The 20,607-nt window shown below is 39.5% G+C and overlaps 1 protein-coding gene across 3 annotated transcripts; it reads right to left on the bottom strand.

Moving 5' to 3' along the window:
- Nucleotides 1-18,770, bottom strand: AASDH (aminoadipate-semialdehyde dehydrogenase). 3 transcript variants are annotated; one of them, XM_082281671.1, is made up of 15 exons: nucleotides 18,092-18,770; nucleotides 17,701-17,954; nucleotides 15,711-15,831; nucleotides 14,684-15,024; nucleotides 13,734-13,926; nucleotides 11,173-11,414; nucleotides 9,726-9,832; nucleotides 9,097-9,269; nucleotides 8,377-8,569; nucleotides 7,745-7,863; nucleotides 5,590-6,427; nucleotides 4,329-4,492; nucleotides 3,635-3,760; nucleotides 2,154-2,285; nucleotides 1-1,116 (listed from the first exon to the last, which is right to left on the bottom strand). In XM_082281671.1, the coding sequence occupies exons 2-15, from the start codon at nucleotides 17,928-17,930 to the stop codon at nucleotides 718-720; spliced, it is 3,378 nt and encodes a 1,125-aa protein (XP_082137797.1). In that variant the 5' UTR covers nucleotides 17,931-17,954; nucleotides 18,092-18,770; the 3' UTR covers nucleotides 1-717. The 3 variants fall into 3 exon arrangements, with proteins under 3 accessions (XP_082137797.1, XP_082137796.1, XP_082137798.1); XM_082281670.1 differs by having other exon boundaries at nucleotides 17,701-18,770; XM_082281672.1 differs by lacking the exon at nucleotides 1-1,116 and having other exon boundaries at nucleotides 2,157-2,308; nucleotides 17,701-18,770.
- Between the last annotated feature and the right edge of the window lie 1,837 nt (nucleotides 18,771-20,607).

Genomic DNA, 20,607 nt, shown 5'->3' with positions numbered 1-20,607 from the left:
CCAATTTACACAACCTTTTATTAATAGTTCTTGTGAAGACAGTGTAAACAGCATTCCTTCAAGTATCTTAAACAATTATTTGACAGTGGTTGATTTGAGCAGTGCACACTTCATCTTGGAACTCATACCATACCTGTCATTGAAATTTAATAAATATTTATAGTGTTATTTCCACTTTAGAACACAAGAGGCAACTCCTACTGACTTCACTGGAGTCTAAGTATATGCTAGATTGAATTAAGCCTTGGAGGGCCTAAGTCCATGAAAGATGAATATTCTGTTTGTAAAAACTATAGTAAACAGGTTGCTTCTTCCTGGTGTATGAAATTCAGGCTATGTCTCCAGAAATCAAGTTAAAAGTTAGATTCGAAAAAGGACTTGGGTTAGCTTGCCTTGGCACAGAAATCTTGACAGACACACAAACATTAGTGTGATGCAAGGAAGAGCCAGGCACAGGTGAAGATGGACTCAGAGGAAGCAAAACACTCCTTCATCGGAGGCAAGCCCACGATCCAAGCTGTGGAATATGGCACCTTACACACTTTGTCCCCTCTCTGGCAAGGTGCTGAGCAGCCATCCTCCCTCCATCACTACAGCCAACTGTGGACACTGCCTCATGCAAAATCCTGCCTGCAGCAAAATAGGCAGAGGGGTAGAGAGCACCTGTGAGCTCCTAGTTCACAAATGTAAACAATAAACATAAAGCAGCCTAACATCTTAGCTGTTATTTTTTCCTGTTATATACAGATCTAGACAATAAACATAATCATTTCTACAGCCAACAACAAGCTTTGTTCCCCATACTACAGGTGAAGAGAAAACCTCTCCTGGAAGCTTATATACTCCTTCTGCTGTTCCGCTCTTGGCATTCAGGATCCACACTTTGCCATCTGTAGATACTGCAGCCAAGAGAATTTTGTTATTTAAGTCATCACTTTGGAAAATGAATGGTGTTCCATATACACTTGAAGTGGCTTCAAATTTCCACAGTAAATTACCCTCCATGTTACAGCAGTAGATAAAGCAGTCGTGAGAGCCAAAAAATATTTCTTGCTTAGTTAAACTTGAGAGGCACGGGGATGAAAACACTGGCCCATTAGTGGAAAACTGCCAAACCTACAGAAAGAACATAACCACTCATTATGAAAGGTTTCTCACATTATCAGTTTTACAGCAACTATAATTTTTTAATAGGCTCGTTGTTGATAGGAGAGCATTTCATTTCAAATGTACTCGATTTTGTGTACTAGTGAGGGCTGGTAAATCCTCGTCAAATTGTAAGTTAGGTTTTACACAGAGAGTAAGCAATAAAAGTCTCATAAAATAGATGTGGAAGAGGGAAGAGTTACTACCTTCTGTGAGGCACATATAAAGATGGCCAATTTGGGAAAAGAATATTCTTGGGCTGTTGTACAATTATCAATGAACATCAAGAATCCCGTTAATATGCCATTCTTTGGCAGAAAGGCAGATATTCCTTTTGTAATACAGATTTCCTCTGCTTACGCTAATGCACAGATCCCTCCTCAAGGGAGTATCAGTTCTGCAACACTGCTGCAAGCAGCGAGCAGGGCATGGGCTCACATGTATTTTATAATTAGAAAAGGCTTAGGAATTGCCATGTACACTGCATCTCAGGCCAACAAACAGCATCAGTTGTTTTAACACCAAACTATATTTATCTCCAAAGAACTGAAAAAATACTCTCACTTAATTCAATGTGAAGGCTGACACATATTTTACCGGAATTATGATTTGGCAGTTTTTTGATAAATGCATAAACATTCTAAGAAACCTTTACCTCTGAATAACAACCATCTTACAGAAGAGATAGCTTAAACCTGTTTGAAAAACTCCAAATGAAACCATGTCATTTGCTGGCACTACACTTGACAATTTACTTTGGGTATAAGGTCTGAACTAGAAATCCTCTTACTGCATCAGGCAACTTGAGTCTGTGATTTTGCCATGAACTGCATGGACTACCCTAGGCAAACAGTTTTTCTACTTTCTCCTCTCTCTAACAACAGACATTTCTATTTGGTTCACAAAAAGGTACACGTCAATCATTAAGCCACAGAAAACAGTCATAATAAAGTATCTTATTCAGGGTTTTGTGACAGACATAAAAAACCCAAACCACTTTCTTTCACCTTTTCTCCAGAATGAGTGTAACAATGTAAGTTTCCATCCACACACCCAACACAGACGTAGTTCTCATTGCAGTGAGGAGAGGAGAAGAGTGGTTTTCCAAGGCTGCTTTTCCAAATCCTACTCCCCGTCACCTGTAAGTGGCAGCATGGAATATCTGATCCTTAACACAACTATAAGAAATAGCACAAAACAACCCTTCCATCACTGCCTCACCCAGCCATTATGTAATGTGGAAAAAAACCCCAAACCCCCAAACCAAAACAACAACAACAAAACCCACAGAAAACAAAAATGTAATCAAAAAGTAGCTTTCTCCCATCCAGAATGCACACCAGAAGCAAAAGTACTCTTCAAATCTTATTCCAACAACTGTATAGTGTTTTACACAGGACAGTCAATACCCATTTTTCACCCTTTCTTCCTCCCCCTAGGCAAAGTAATAATGATAATTACTAGTGTATTAATAGTGTAGCAGTAGTTCTAATAAATGCCAGATTCAGGTTTTTATTTCATTCCCACCACCTCAGTATGTGACAAGGACCAATGAAGTAGAGATACCTTGGAATCAAGTTATATTGTTACTCTAGGACATGTGGCAATTCACTATGACTGTCACAATGCATTCCTAGCGTGTCCTGCACGTTCCCCAGGAATTAGGATTATTAATAAAAATAGGAATGTGCAGACTCACTTGTAGGTGGGTTTCTCAACAACCTGTTACTCTGGATTACAGAATTAAAAAATATCTTTTCTTAAGCACAGCCCACTCTAGCTGCAAAACCACACACACTGGTTTTCTAATGGTAGATTGGCTATTACTGAGGACATTTGTAGTGGGTGGAAGGTAAAGGTGATTAGGATTGTTGCTCTGTGCTGTTGAGTACAAAAACATTAATAGCTTCTTCAAGTCCCTGTTCCTTTTATCAAGCAGGACCAGCTGTAAGCCAACAATGCCTCAGAAAACAATGAAACTGCTCCACATCTATCAAGAATGCCATTTCCCCAGTGCAAAGAACAGAACTGCACTCTGAGATTAAAAGGACAGCTCTTAAATATGGGGAGGGAAACAGTAGGAGGAATGAAGGGGCTTCTTTCTCCATTCTGTTCTGATTTCTGTATGTTTTTTTCCAATCCTACTGTCAAAGGAGGCGCGGGCAGGAAATAAATCTACAGACTTGCTCTCGCTCACTGGTTTTACTGATATGGGACTGACAAGAAACTGATTGCAACTTTGCCTACAGTCAGCATGTGAATTTAAGCAAGTCACTTCAGTTCTCCCTATCACCAGATAGATTTCTGAAGTACGAGCACTATTATGGTAACCTTGCGTATAATTATAATGCCCCCACACAGAAAATATTTAATGGTAACATATGATCATCTTCCCTTTCATCAGAATAGTGATCTTAACTTCAGAAATACGTTTGGTTTCATTTAAACTTGAGATCAGGATGAAAGGCACATAAGCAAAGGTACATACTGGGTTAACAGCCAAGAACAGTCCTCCTAGTGTAGCAACATAGAGGTGATGTGGAAAAGAACTTAGACAAGGAGATGAAAACACAGCTCCACCTTCGCAATGTAACTTCCATATACACACCCTTTTCTGTAAATAATAAACAATATTTCAACTGGAGTTAGAGCTCATCATGTTTACAAAGCCCTTTGAATGTCAAACATTATCAAATACTGTGTTTACTCAGCAAATACTAGTTAAGAAGTGAAGCCAATCTACATGCTATGACAGCAACATGTGCCACTGGCCTTCTCTTCCAACAAATAAACTAAATTCAGCTAATCAAAAGGCAGTATCTGCCCCTTTTATTTTTCATCTCCCTCCATCTTCTCATTTATAATGTAAGATTCTTTCCCCACCAGAAAACCACAGTTCTATTTCTAGCTAGGCACCCTATTCTGAAACACCCATTGAGAATTTAGTAACTAAGAAAATTTGGTTTCAACCAGGACTAATAAGACAAGAACCACAACTGAGAACACCAATGAAACTATTTACTGCCACATAATCCTAACCTTACTTACAGCAGGCCTAACTTTCAGAAGTGTGATTGTGGACTCCTAAGAATACTAACACCAGTGGAACTTCCTCTGGTGTACTACAGAGTCTAAACTGGATATTTATTGTTCTATATGTAAAAGTTAGTCAGTCTTCTTACATAAATATCCAAAGCATACACATGTTGGTCATGTGATCCAACGTAGACCAGTCCACTGGCAGGGTCTACAACTGCAGAGCTTTTCACAGTGTCTCCTGTGACAAAAGTCCAGTGTATTTCTCCATCATTGCTTTGAAGCACATACACTAAGCCATCATAACAACCTATGTGGAATAAAACACAACAGGGGAAAAAAGAATAATGATTATTTGCATTTATGGTGTGATTTATGCTGTTAGTTGCATCACTGCCGGAAAGAAATAAGATTATTCATAAGGTAGAGTTTCAAAATATTTTCCAAAGCTCCTCCGGTGTTTTTAGCTCAAAGGTTTTGCTGATACATTCAAAGATGATTGTTCTGTGTGTTTTTTCTAGGTTACATTTAGAATATACTTATTTCACTGTCTTTCTATCAAATTTTTCAGTAACAATATTAGAAGACATAGCAAGTTGCTGAAAAGGGAGAATACAAATTTTTTAAATTACCTCTTTGTCTAGTTTTTGTTTCTGAGAACAAAGCTGTTAAAAGAATAAAGTTTGTAAGTTTTCTAATGAAAACCAAACTGTCATCATAGAAACTCCTTCATGTTAATGAAATATTCAACTTTATTATCAAGAGTAAATAGCAATTAAAATACAAACAAAAAGATGGCAACATTAGACTTGCATTAAAAATCCTCACAACTTGGACATCTGTGCTAATCAGTGATTTAGATGTATTAGCTAAAAAGATGACACTAAGACGAACAATGGCAACTCCACTGACAATGGATACAACAAAACCAAAAAATTATCCCAACATACTCTTCACATTTCCAAAAAGAAGAGTCAAATGAGATAATTAAACTGTGAAAAATAGTATGAAGTACCATGTACTGATTTCTAACAATCCATTTACAAAGACATTTTAAGATTGTATCACCTTTCCATGTTTTAAAAAAAACCCCAAAAAACCACCAGTTTAAATGCCACACCTTAATCTACCACTAAAAAAGAAACTGTAGCCATTGATTATTCCTTATTAATAAGTTGGGATATAATAAACCTCAAGAGTATATGTTAGATAAGCTCCATCACTTGTTATCATGAAACTTAAATTACTTCTTCCTTCTGTTTCTATTTTACAATAAATGAGTTCTGAGGCAGACATGGAAGTTGATGGATGGGGGACAATCAGAGATAAGAAACATGATTCTCTATCATTCATCTTATATTTAGAAGAAAAAAGAATTTAAAATGAAGGGTGAAACAAAAGACGTACCAACAACAATGAAATTTCCACACTTGGATACACAGGCAGAAGATTCAATACGATCTCCAAGGGTCTTCTCCCATTTTATTTCTCCCAAATCCAGATCAATTGCCTGCATTGCATGGGAGTGAGAGCCAACATACACACATGCAGATACTTTTTCTTTAGCTGGTATTATAACCAGTGGTGATGCATCAACGCATTTTCTTGTGTTTGACTTCCACCTCACGCACAATGCCAACTCTGTCACTGGCAAATGACCACATTCGGTGTGGATTTGCTGAACAGAGGAACAGTCATTTTTATTTGCCTTGTTTTCAACTGTTAAAATTCTATTTTCCAGTTCAGACCCTTGCACATGGCTTTTCATTACACTTGGAGTCTTGGAATGCAGAAAGCATGGCTGCTGTAGTGGTTCCACTCCTACCTGTACTGTATTTTTGGGCTGCATAGAAGACTTAGTGAAATTCATAGGGAAAAAATTATTTCCTCTGTTCAGTGCAGTAAATGGCATTAATCCTGAAGCAATCTCAAGACTTCTTTCAGATGTCAGTTTAATATATTTTCCATGGAATTCCCCTCCACTGCTCCCTCTTAATTTTCTTTTCACAACATTGCCAGGATTCATTAACTGTTCTTCATCTGGAAACAGCATTTTAAGAATATGTCTGTAAACCTCTTCAATTGAGTGGCTGAGAATAACTTCAAGGAGTCCAGGCACAGTTTTGCCTACTAACATCTCAATTTCATCATAAAATCGTAGCGCCTTTAGGGAGTCTCCACCACTGTACAGAAATACTGCATCTTTAGAAATTCCAGTGGAATCACCTGGAAGACCGAGGACAGACTAGAGAAAAAAAGGAGAGAGATACCACAGGTGTTATACCATGTCACACATATAAAACCTCAAGCAGGGTAGAATCCACCTGAACAACGAGAAGTCCTGCTAAAAATCAACAACTGAGAAAATTCACTGCTCTACAAAAAATCATTGAAACATGTTAGTGCCAACAGAGGGACTGATATATCAAGAATTAGGAGGAACAAGGAAACAGGGAGATACTAGTTCTGTCCCACAAAATGTCTTGCTCAATTCCAATCCTGCAGCCTAAGGAACTAAAGGGAATTGTGATATATATTGATTGGCCATTTTCACTATCATTTATCAAGGACAACTTTGCAGATAAAACATAGATGCCTTTTAATAAAATCAGTTTAGGTGTTTTATTTTATTAATAAAACTTATATAAACTGTTCTTTTTTACTTGTGAATTATTTAAGCAATCTACTTAACGACCTACTTTTGAAGTTATAAGCACTTCAGTTCACGAAAGATTTTGCATTTGGCATTGTTACTAAACAAACAGCAATAACTGTGTCGCCTCTCACTGCACTCCCTGCTTATTAAGCCTGGGTGCAAAGTCCAAATCCTTTGGTTTTGGAAGCCACCTTCTGTTGTCCATAATGGGTCTAGGTCATATCCAATCCCTTGGGTTATCATTTCATAGTCATCAATGCAAAAATGACTGGCACAGACAAATAAATTTACTACATTTACTTGCTCAAGTCCTAAGCCACAGCTAATCCCACTTTCAGGTGAAACTTTTAAGTCCACCTTGGAAAAACAAAGTAATACCGTTTGGCAACATATTTCAATACCTTGGAAAACAAAGTCTCTAGCACAGAAATTTAGAAACAATACGAACAGGCAGTCCAAGAGACAGTTGTGCAACTGTGCCATCTATTTAAAAAAAGGAATCTCCAGTTTATAATTACCTTGAGAAATAGGGAACTCTACTAACACAGCAGCTATTTTTTTAGAAAGTTTCCATGTCCCAGTTCCTTGTTTTCTTTAGTGATACCTTCTTTTGGCATGAGAAGCAGCATTCAAAAAGCTACTGACAGATTACGTTCTTTCTATGCTAATTGCTTATACCTCATAGCCTTTGGTTTTATCTGATAGAGAAATATAAATGACTCCCTCTTGGCCACTGCAGAGCAACTATATTTAAGTATTAACTGAACAGAAAAGAGCTGTACTGCTTAAATCTATAGGCAGCTAGAAGGTTCTGGTTGCATTAGTCATACTTCTTAAAACTGTTTAATTCCTGAGACATGTATAATGATCCACTTGCAAAGATAAAAAGGCAGCTCAAAATACTACCTTCCATAAATACTGCAGTCTTTCCCACAATTCCTCTGCGTCACTCAGCTTACTGTCACACCTTCTGGAGTTTAGATGGTTCTGGTAAATCTTGTTCAGTTCAGATGTATCAACTTTGCCTTTGTAGAAAATAAAGGACAATTTTTTTTCATTGCTCTTTTAGTAGTAACACTTTCAAAACTTGCAGTTTCAAAACTAGTCAGTATATTCTTGTATATACTTTCTTACTCATGCTCTACTGTATCTGCATTTTTTTACACAGTTGATCAACTACATGAAACCCAGTAAGGGTTTTGAAAATTTACCCTCCCACATAATACCACCTTCAAGGCCTGTTTTTTCCTCAGCTGAAGTGAGGGTTCTGTTGCAGATTGCAACAGGAACAACTGAGGAAAGAAATCTGCAGTGTTAAAACTAAACTGATTTTTCCACTACTCTTTGACTCTCAAATGAAACATCACGAAGAAAACATAATACACAGCCATTATTTCCTACTAGGCATTAGTTATCTAATGTACATGTTCTAAAAGCATGAATCAGATACTGCATTTTGGTCAGTAAGAAAAAATAATTTTAAAAAGCAATAGATACCATTAAAACAAGTGACAAGGGTACTGAATGGCTTCATTTACCATGTGATGTTAAAGGCAAAGCTTTAATCACTACAATCTCATCAGGGACTGCATAAGCTGGTAGATGCTTCTGGAGTTCTTTAAGTGCTTCTCTTTCTTCAAAATCATCTTTGGGTAAAACAAACAGGATAAGTTTTTCCTGTTGATACCAGGTAACTGCACAAGCCTCTACCTGGCAAAGAGCTTCAGCAGCCTGTAATTAAAAAATATTACTCTAGCTTTGAAATGCAAATCTTCATCAATAGAGTAAAAGAAGGAAAAAACAATGATTAAAGTGCATGCTTTTAAAAACTGTATTTTTCTCACATTCCTACATAACATCCTATGAAATATCCTCTCTTGTAGCTGAAGCTTGTACTTCACATAAAAATGAACTCAGAGATATATGTATTATTTGCCAAAATGCCATGAATGAGATACAATCCAGGAGTCTGACACTCAGTCTTGTAGAACAATCACTATACTCAGTACTTTTCAGATGTTTATACAGTTCTCAATTCTCCTGGAAGAAACCATACAATAAAACAGATTCCCAAGAACTCAGAAAAAGCTCCTCCCTAAATTACGTGACTAGATTTTTTATAATACACCCCCAAATTCCTTTAGACTCCTAAAAGTCATCTGAAAACAAGCAAATACCCATTTCTGATGATAACAATGTGTTCCTTATACCTGCCTTTTTGTAGTGGCATAGTCTACTCTGTTGATGTGAGCACTTACCTGCTGCAGACATTCAATATTAAAACGTTTGCCGTGACGTTTAATCTGATTGTCTTTTCGACCCAAGAAGAACAACTTTGCATTCTTCACTCTAACATAATCCCCTGTTTCTCTCATGGTACCCAGTGGCACAGTTATTTCATCATCAAGAAAGCAGATTCGTTCTTCGCCACCTACACAAAAAAAGATTGTGGTCATATATATTTAATGGCTATCCGTAAATGAAAATTATAAAGAGTGTTTTATCAACTTTTCTTAAACTTTATCAAGCATTATAAGAAATATTAAAAGATTATTATCAATGTCCAAACTTCTGCAATGTACAATTCTGGCTATGCAGTTAATTCAGTTAATACACAGAAATGACTTCAGCTGAGAATGTCAAAATGCAGGGAGGGAGAAAGAAGTCAATATAATGAAGGCACAGCCTGCAGATAAAATGATGGTAATTTCCTGTTCATCATTCCAACAACCTAAAATACCATCAGAAGGTTCCTGGCCCAATCAGAACTTAAAATGCTATATTAATCTGTATATCACAGGCAAATATCAAGTAAAATAATCAATATATTATTAAAACTCAGACAATTAAGAACAGTATCTTAGAAGAATTAGAAATATAAAACAACCTAAAAATATTTGTCCCTCGCCTTCAAGAACTGCAGATCCGTTGGCATCTCTGACCTCAAGTTTTGTTCCAAGGAGCAGTGATCCCAAAGGTATAGGAAAATCCATTCTAAATATATTAGAGAGAAAAATTGGAAGTCTTTCCCTTCTGAACACAAAATAACTGTCCCAGAAACCAGGTAGCCTGTAGTTTTTTAAAGGACTGGTATTAGACCAAAAGTAGATGCCTGGGACTTCTTTCTACAAATGCTTCTTCTTTAAAAACGTATCAATTTCTTAAAAATTAAAAACCTTATCAGTGTTCATGGGTGTCATTAATATATACCAGAAAAAATCCACAGAATGATAGAAAATAAGGCCTGAATGGACCCTGAAATACCCTGAGAGAACCCCAAGCATTTCAGTTAACTTTTAAGTCTCCCCAATTAAAACATCCATCAAGTCAACCAATTTAAACATGTGCAACTGCTTTCTAACTCGTTTTTCCCTAATTTGAGCTCTTACTCTATTTTAGTAAGTACAGTTAAGAAAAGTTCAGAAAAAGATTTAGAAAACGTTCATTTCAGAAAAGACTGAAATACAAGAAACTATCATTTCAATGTCGTGTATCTATTTATAGACTTCTCTTGAACTACTGACCAACTCCTTCCTTTCCCTTCATTCTCCAGCCTCTTCAAGCAGTTGCAGGACCTCATTTATTGAATATAGAAGCTATTTCTGAGTGGGAGTATAGAATCATGTATTTTCCTCAGTAAAGCAAAACCTAAAACTCAAAGCAATTTAAAATAACGTTGGCATGGATTCCAGTTCAATTTCTATTTTAAAGTATTACACTTCATGTTTGAACTCAGAGAAAATTAGTTTTACATGAGAATTTAATAATACTTCGTGACAATCCACCATTTTTAGTCTTCAAGGGTTTAAGCATCAGGTTAATATATCACATCATTTGCGCAAACCATCCCATTTTGTAGGACACATTTAACTCAAATTGCATGTATAATTATTATGCCGTGGAATAATTACACATTTCAGAGAGCAAACGAAACACTGAGATAACTGGAAGTACCTTTCATGACTCTATAAAATAATATGGGAAAAAAAAGGCCAAACAAAGGAACAAGTCAGAAACTGAGTGAAAAATGACAGAGTGATAAATGATGAAAAGGAAGTCCTTCTTGAAGCTTAAGTAAAATTACTGTGAAACCCTGGGTGAGCCACCTTGGACACATTTCTGTCATCGACACTACTAAAATAGGGGGGAGGAGTGGCTGTACTGGTTCATGAGATAATGGATTAGTCTATTTCTACATAAAACCCAAATGTAACTTCTACCAGTGTAAACACTCATGAGGACTCAGTAGTCCTGGTAACAGGAGACTGAGGTTCTATTTCTGGTGATTTTCATCATCCACATGCCGAGCCATTGAGAACAGTGAATCTTCCTACCTAAAATCAGCACTAAAAACCTCCTCAGGAATCTTGTAGCAAGTGGCCCAGCTTGACACTTCAGTAATACCATAGAGATTAAAAATACTTGTTTTGTTCTCCTCGTGCTTCCAACTTTTCAAAAGACTCAGTACGGGAAATGCTTCACCACCAAGGGCTAAGACACGAAGTGACGTATTTGCAGACAACACTCTTGATTTAATAATGTGAGCTCCAAACCTTCTGAGAAGTGTTGGTGTTGCCTGAAAGATACATATTTTTAAAAGAGGAAGACCTGTTACATTTTGTCACTATATGTGTACCTCTCTTCCTGCTTTATCATATCTACTGCATAGCTGCCTTACGGATGTACTTTAAAACATCTATGTATAATAGATGGCATCAGCCATCACACTGGTGTTTTGTGAGATTTTGTTGCTTATGTAAGGCCTTTAATGAGTACTGTCAGCACCAACCTATGTTCTTCTGCATGGCTTCTTTACTCAGATGTGTTACGGATTCCCTTTTGTCTCAGCTATTACCTCAAGTGTATGCACATTAGTTCTTATGTTAATTACCTGGAAACAAAAAGCAACACAGTATTCTCTTCATGTTATTGTTTGAACCTTTTTTCCCTTAATTCCAAAATGTTACAGCAAAAATATAACCTACGCATCTGATTAACCTGAATATAGAACATTTAAAGACCTTACATAACACTAAAAATTCCTAAGGATGTCAGTTTCTGGGTTGTCCTTGATTTGTGTAAATAGAACAGTTTACAAGAATTAGAATTTCTCAAAGCTTTCACATCACACTAAAATAAGCACGGGGAAAAGATATGAAACTCAAATCCCCCAAACCCAAATCAGTTTCCTTAAACAACTATTTATATAAAACTATTGGTGACGTAGAGTCCTTTCACTGAAAGGAAAAAACTATAAATCATTTTACCAGACACATTTCACTCTCATTCTTGCCTACTTTTCTAGTAAGAGCACTGGAAAATTAATGGGATGATTTCTTACCAGACTCTTTTTCTCTAGTAATAGATGAAGACCATCTTCTTTCAACTGATAATTTTAATTTTAGTGAGTTACAGCAACAACAACAACAACAAAAAAACCCAACCAACCAAAAAAGATGGGAAACATTTACACTCTTCCCTCCCTCATAATCACTTTTTAGATTTTTCAAGTCTTCTCAAAAAAGTTAAGGTGGGAGGTAATGCCTTTCTATTACTTAAGAAGCATCATAAAATTACTCATCCATCAGTTAAGCTGTAAGGAGAACATTTTTGTCAATTATTTGGCTAAGAAGCCCTTCCTTCACTGATTAGGGCAGTGATCAAAAAAAAACCCAACAAACCAAATCAAACTTTTCTTAGAAAGGCATCTCAAAACCCTTCATTCACAAAATTTTGCCCTTCTCTATTACTGCTTAACATGCTTAACAAATGTATCTCTAAAAGTCTTAAAGCACATACTTAAAAAATCTTGCTAATAGAGAGAAATATCTGAGACTTTTTTTTCTAAAAACAACTGAGCTAAACTGATCATGAAACTTGTATGTCATAGGATAATGTACACCATTTATAGCAATCTTCAAAAATCAAAGTAAGAGCAGAGAATAGCTACAAAAGATTTGTAACTAATGGATTTTTTTTCTGCTGTGGAATCTTCAGCCAGGTACTCACTAATCTTAAATTTACACCCTACAATCTCAACTAACACCATTCTTACCAAAAAAAAAAGGAAATGGAACAGGGTCTGGAACAAATCCTACAAGGAGCAGCTGAGGGAGCTGGGGGTGTTTAGCCTGGAGAAAAGGAGGGGCTCAGGGGTGATCTTATTGCTTTCTACAACTGCCTGAAAGGAGGGTGAAGACAGGTGGGGCTCGGTCTCTTCTCCCAGGTAACAACTGACAGGACAAGAGGAACAGGACAGGACGACAGGCACAGGCTAGGCTTATTCAGCCACACTGAATAAGTAATTCAAGTAAATTTTGCAAACTTTAAAACTATTAAAATTGACATCATACAGAAGATGACCTACTTAAGAGATGCATGAAGCCTCACCAGGTGACATGAAAACAGTAAGTACTGCTCTGAAATCAATTGTTACCTTGTTCTCGTTATTGTAAAAATGACAAACAGTTTACCACCACATATATAGCACTGGTTTAGTTGTACTTTTAGCATAAAAAACTACCATTAAAAGTAGTTTATGACTAAAGGCTCCAAGATCAAGCCCATTAAAAAGTGCTTTAAATGTCTGTAACAGTTTACTCTATTACCAGATTCTTCACAACAAAAAGTTTAATTAACAGAATACTTAATTCTTAATAAGTAAAGGTTTCTTAAAATAATATTTAGCTCAGTGTTTTCTATCACAAAATGTTTGAGGTTTTGATCAAATGGTAATTTTTTAGACAGCTAGCACTCTACAACAAAAAGGATAGCTATTGCCTTTGAGCAAGAACACTCCTGGTCCTATTAACATTAGCATCTAGGCTGATGAAAAAGCAGTACACCTTAGCAAAAGTGAGAAGCAAGACACTGGAGACACTTAGGTTTTGCCTACCTGCAACACTGTCACATGGTGGTGGTGAAACAGAGCAGCAGAGAGCTCCACGGGCATCATTTTCACAGTGTTTGGTACGACAAGAATAGAGGCTCCACTTGTCAGAGCGATGAACAGTTCAACCACAGATGGGTCAAATGTGAGAGGAGAAGCCAGGAATAGCAAATCATCCTGTGTGATCTCAAATATGGATCTAAAATAGGAAAGCTAGGAATTACAAATCTGATGCATGCGGTCAAAAAAGCCTTCCAAACTAGAAGAATGAAAGCATGAAAGAAATGTGCATTAGCAAAGCTCAGATCTTAAGGGCTCTGAGTACGTAGACAGGTAATTTGAGCAAGAGCTCCTGGACTGTAACTGTTGATTTCACTAATGATGTGTTTTATGAAGATACCCACCATATTACACACCAACAGAGTTCACTGAAAGGCATATTTCAACTAACAAATGCTCATTAAAAAAAAAAGGATAAAGAAAAAAAAAAAAGCAAAGCAAAAGAAAAAAAAAGGAAGAAAAAAGATTTTATTTTCCATAATAGATTTGTTTTTATATTAAATGAAACAGAAAGAAACCTGCATAGCCTAAAAAGGAATTAGGACTTAAAAACTACAGAACACAGTAAATATAACTGTGAACAAATGATTCATTTTGTTGTCTATTTCTTTTAAGCCACAAGCCAGATGACGATACAAAACTTAGAGCAACAGCGTACTATTTGAAGCACAGCCCTCAAAAATGAAGGCAAAGCACCATATAATACTGACAGAGAAAAAAAAGTTTTATGATTCTGCTTGGAAATAAAAGCAAAAAAACACAAAGGCAGATAAGGAGGAAGAAGCCTAGCTGTGTCAGCAAAAACCCTACCTACACTCCTCTGAAGTATTAAAAAAAATCCTTAAAACATCAAATTTGTAAAAGCATTTGAAAGGAAAACGGAAAACCACACTTACTTAAGATGCTGAATATTTGGCACTATACATTTATGAGGCACTCTGACTATTTTGGGGATCCCTGTAGTTCCTGATGTATGCAGGACATATGCTAAAGTGTGTTTCTGGCCAGCATCCATGTATCCTCCTTCTGATGTTTTTACTTTGGTTTGATCTGGGCAAATGGTATATCCTGGCTGTGAGTTATCCACAGCTTTGAAAGGTTCACATTTACTTTTCATATTGTCTGCTTGTGAACTTAAATCAGTGTTGCTTGAGCTCATTTGGAAGAGAGTTAAACCAATATGTTCTATGGCAGAGGAATTGTGGTAAAAACAGCCAGGATGGGACATCCAGAATTTCTGCAAGAGAAAATGAACAACTCAGACAGTGGAAGTCAGGAGGCACTGTTGCTGTTCTACTGTGTGCAACGAAATAGGAAACAGCATTTCATACAAACAAGCTGTGATTTTTTATACCTCCACTTTTGGAGGACACACATCAGACAGTTACAAGCTCATGTATTTCTATAAATTGAGTGAACACAGACTTCGTGAATATGAAATAAACAGTTATCTGAGCAAATTAAAAAAGAAAGAAATATACAAAAGAATGCTGCAGAAGACCAAGGAATCTGAATTATAACTTGTCTACTCCCTTTGCAATGAGTGAGGGTGTAAGATTTGAGAGGAGTTAGACAAAGAGAAACCAAAATATTAAATGCAGGAGCTTATTTTAATTATTGCAGATTTCTAGCTCTCAACCTTGACATATAAAGAAACAAGTCTGGAAAAGTCTTCCGATGTCAGTGACCAACAAGGCTGCCTAAACAACAGTGTAACAGGAAAGAAGGCACTTTCTTTTTGAAGAGGGAAGAAGCATTTTATACTTCTGATTTTAAAGATGTTCTTTTCTGAATAAGAAGGACGACCCTTTGCCATTAAAAAACAAAAGCATTCCATCCAAGCTTATTAAAACAGAATTCAATCTGCCTATCTACATGTTTAAACTGCTCTTTAATGCTTCCTGTAGAATCATGAACACTTACATTTGTTTTGTCATTCTCAACAAGAATATATTGAAGATTGCTTTTCTTCATGAAGTAAGTGGATATGGCTGGTGGTGCATCTGGATCAATAGGTGAATAGGCAGCTGGAACTTGAAGGATTCTAATAAAACACAAATGTTTTAAACAATTAAAAAAAACATAAGAAAATCCTCCTAGATTTTTCTAGAATTTTTTAGACTTATATAGTTGCCTGAGCTAGAAAATGTAGTCATGACTTTTAAAGATCTTGTTGGTAACCAAGTAGGATGAAAATCAATGTTGCCTTTTGTTTTTTTACTGCAAGGGAAAAGATTAAAGCTAGATGAAAACATTCAATATTTCTGGCCAAGCAAGTCGGCGATGACAAAAGGTATCACTGACATCAACACCGTCACATTTTAAAACCTGCTATTGACTAGAACAGAAACATAAGCTTTCCATTTACCCACATACAACATGTACGAACGTATTCTAAAGAGTACCAAAGACCTGCACGCTGAAAACACTTTTCCACGAGTCTAAAGAATGCAGCGTAAGAAAATCTAAGCACTCACTGGGATGTCTTTCCTACAAGGCAGGCGGAGGGGCTCCCTGCCCCGCGCTCCCGCTCACTGCCCCCTCTAGCGGCGCTCCCGGATAACCACAAGCGCTGGAATTCGCTACCGCCCCGAAAATCAAACCGAGTAAGTGGCGACTGAAGTATGAAGGGTCCCCAAAAAACCTCACATTTGCTCTGCTCTTGGGTTCTGTACTGTACGTGTGTCCTGTACTGTACATACAATTTATTATACTTCCTCTCTGTGCAAGTGGTTTGCCACTGCAGTAACGCCAAGGTCCTGAATGGAGACATGCGAACAGCAGCATCCTGCACGCTCCTAGAGCCGCTTGTGTCAGTAAGCATGTAATGGGATACAGGACAAATCAGGCTGCAAGGGACCTCAGCATGCTGAGTTCGACCTCCTGCTCAGGCAGAGCCAGCTATGGCACCAGACCAGGTTGTCCAGATCTTTGTCCAGTCAGGTTTTGAACACCTCCAGGGATGGTGCCTGCACAACATTTCAGAGCAACCTGCTCCACTGCTGCACTGGGGCAAAAGCATTTCCTGACCAGTGGGAAAGTTCCTCAGTGCTTGTGGGAAATTTATGATTACAGTGCTTGCTCACTCCACTGAAATCCTCATACTCCACTGTGGTACCTCTTCTTGTGCCATTGTGTATTTTACATGTGGTGTGACAATAGGAAAATCCTGACACAGTCCATGCCCCAGGAAGCACAACTACTGCTGTATTCATCACCTGAAAAAAATATGCTTGTGATCCTGTGATTGTCTAATACATCATAAATGCCAGAAATACAAAAGATACCTATATAAAAGATCCAAACATTAGAACTCATCAACAGGAGCAGGATTTTAAAAATTGCTGGATTAACATGAGTGTTGAGATCACAAGCATTTCAACTTCCTAGCCATTAGTTAATCAATATCGCTTTAGTGTTACACTGCTCATTACTTCTTTCTGCAATATTTGTAATGGAACATTAAATGTATATTCATTTAGCTTAAAACACGGAATTGGCATTCAGAGCATCTCTTTGCAAGACAACACATTAAAAAAACCTGCACAGTTCTTTTCTCAATAGATGTTTCTGTCAGATCACTTCCAGTTTAAAACAAGCAGAACAAAGATACTAGTCATTAATTTTTCTGTATTCCTATAAACATGCTAAATCACTTTTAATGAAAGCATGCAGTTACAGAGTTTGCAACTTTAGAACTTAAGATTCAGAAATATTTTAGCAATGTCTTTTCAAAAAATCGTAACATTGCCATCTCTTTCCCTAAACGACGCAAGACTCCAACACCCTGACTGCACTACTATGCTATTACTATATTTTTTGTTGTTATTAAAAATCTAAACAAACTGTAAATTTTGCTTTAACAGAGATGACCCTTAGAAAACCAACAGAGTGCAAGCATTCAAACCATTACCCTAAGATCCAAGACGGCAGGTTTATTCCTGGATAGCAGTAAAGGCCTATTTCACATTTGCCTTGGTGGTCACAGTGCTTCTGAAGGAAAGCTGTCAGTTCCACGGCAAGGTCGACCACCGTGGCGTAGGTGTAGAAGGCTGGAGGTTTCCCAGTGCATTCATCAAACCAAACTGCTGCTCTGTCCGAGTGCAGGCTGGCTGCCCGAGCCACCAGCTCCTGAAGCGTCATCGCGGCTGCACTGCTTCAGTCCCCCTGCAAGAACCACAGAGCAGACTGCACTGACACCTCCTCACTTTCAACACTTCAGTCGGACTATAAAGGCACACAAAACACTATCAGGAAGGAAAGAAAAAGAGATCCATGGCAGAGAACACACAGCTCTACCACACCTTAGACTGCACAAGGTGCAAAGCTGTATTCTTGACTCGTACAGAGGCAGTTTGTTCCTCACCGGTACACTTTTATTTTTAAAGCTGGGCATCACTGAATTAATAACTTCATTAACACAACTTAATTAATTAATAACTCTTTCAATGGAATTGTGAAATACGAATCCTTCCTTCACAAGCAGAAACTCGCAACACGTGAACTTTTAGGGCACTGCTCGTGCTGGTGCCCGCTTCTGCCCCACGAGCCCTCCCGCCAAGCCCGGACCGGTGCCCAGACGGATCCGGGCTATGGCCCCCGCTCGCCTCTTTTAGGTAGATAAAGGGGGTAACCCCCGTTTCCACACGGGGCGGGCACGGCCCGGCACTTCCCGGCGCTCCTCAGGATCCCCGCCCGCGGCACTTCCCGGCGCTCCTCGGGGTCCCCGCCCGCGGCACTTCCCGGCGCTCCTCGGGATCCCCGCCCGCGGCACTTCCCGGCGCTCCTCGGGGTCCCCGCCCGCGGCACTTCCCGGCGCTCCTCGGGATCCCCGCCCGCGGCACTTCCCGGCGCTCCTCGGGATCCCCGCCCGCGGCACTTCCCGGCGCTCCTCGGGGTCCCCGCCCGCGGCACTTCCCGGCGCTCCTCGGGGTCCCCGCCCGCGGCACTTCCCGGCGCTCCTCGGGGTCCCCGCCCGCGGCACTTCCCGGCGCTCCTCGGGGTCCCCGCCCGCGGCACTTCCCGGCGCTCCTCGGGGTCCCCGCCCCCGGCACTTCCCAGCGCCCTCCTGGCCCCGCCCCAGTCCGGCAGCGGCGGCGCCTCCGATTGGCGGGGCGCGATAATACCGCGCTCTCATTGGCCAGAGGCCGTCGCGCCGTTTGGACATCAACAAGCAGCGCCTGCTCCGCCAGAGGCCTCCGCCATTGCTGCCTGAGGGAAGGAGGGAGAAGAGAGGAATAGCGAGTGCGTCAGAGCCTTCCCCGCTGTCCCCGGCAGGCATGGGAAAGGTGCTAAAACAAATGGAGATGGCTGGGGCGAAGGGCAGGGTTCCCCCGCCACGCTCACAGTTCACTCCTCTCCGTCCCCCCCCTCCCCAGGTGGTACGGGCCTTCCTGCCGGTGGGTACCGCCGTGGGCGGGCGGGGATGTCACGTCCGGGCTGTGGAGCGGGCGCTCCGCCTTTCCACTGTGCTCGGGCTGGGAGATCTTCGCTCCACCCCCAGGAGGGCTCCTGCAGCAACCCCTGAACTATGCTCTGGAGCGGCCCCTGCAGCCAGCCCACGCCCGGCTCCCCGCGGGGCGAACGGCAGCGGCCGGGGTGGGCTTCCACCCCCGGATACGATTTAGGGCCGCCAGCGGGGACTGAGGGTGACGGTAGCGGGAGCTGTTCTGGGCGGGGGGCACCGGTACTGCCCTGGGGGCCGCGTGCGTGATTCAATGACACAAAGTCATAGAATCATGGAATGTTAAGGGTTGGAAGGGACCTTAAAAATCCTCTAGTTCCAGCGCCCTGCTGTGAGCAGGGACACCTTTCACTAGACCAAATTGCTCAATGGCCTATCCAGCCTGACTCTGAACACTTCCCAGGGATGGGGCATCCACACCTTCTCTGGGCAACCTGCGTCAGTGCTGCTTTGGCTCTGTGGCACATTCATGGTGTCCTTATTAAATAAGCCTCTGTGCACGGTGCCGGTGATGCCTCAGAGGGAGAGAAAGAGAAGACCAGTTCACAACCATTTTTAATGTTTGCATGGGAGAAGTTAGACATTAGCTTTCTACTGTTCATCACATTCTCTAAGTGATAGTTTGGCACAGTTGCACATGGGTAATACAGCAGAAACGGTTTCACAGTAAAACAATAATGCAAACAGCGACACCTAAAGCCAGAGTTTTCTCCTTCAGCACACTTACTGATGTGTGTGTTGGTTGTATGTGACAAAAAGGGGTCTAGTAACCTGGAGCATAAATCCAGCTGTCCGAATAAAATGACACTTGAAAAGTATCTCCTCCTTAACTTAAGATTTTGAAAAGTACATAATAAAGATTCACTATTACAGTGCATCCAAAAATTACAGTGCTCACAGTAGCAGACAATTCATTTGCATAATGTGGAGAGGGGAAAAGGCAATGGGACTATTTTTTTTTTAAATTAGAATTATGCCACCCAATGCTCAAATCACATTAAAGTAATTATTACTGGACTTCAAAAATTTTGTTAAAAGCACATTAAAACAGAATTTCCACAAGTTTCATTTCCAGTCTGTCTTGTGGATGACTATAGACAGATAGACTTGTTACACTGTGCATCTAAATGTTTATCTCACATATAAAGGGCTCCTCACACGTATTTGTAATCTAAGAGCTCAACTTAGCCCTTCTAAAAATGATTTTCTTTTGAGGCTGGGAAAGAAGAACAGTGAAAAATGTTCACAGCAGTTTTTCTGTTTCTTCATACTCCTTCCTGGTTAACCTGGAAGAGGGGGTGGTCAGTGTCCACCCTGTTCTGGTTTTGTTCAATTTACTGTCCAGACAAACTGTTA

Source organism: Coloeus monedula, assembly GCF_965178545.1.
Source record: "Coloeus monedula genome assembly, chromosome: 5".
Lineage (NCBI taxonomy): Eukaryota > Metazoa > Chordata > Aves > Passeriformes > Corvidae > Coloeus > Coloeus monedula.
Note: the sequence above shows the minus strand (reverse complement) of the source record. Positions and strands in the feature narration are given on the sequence as shown.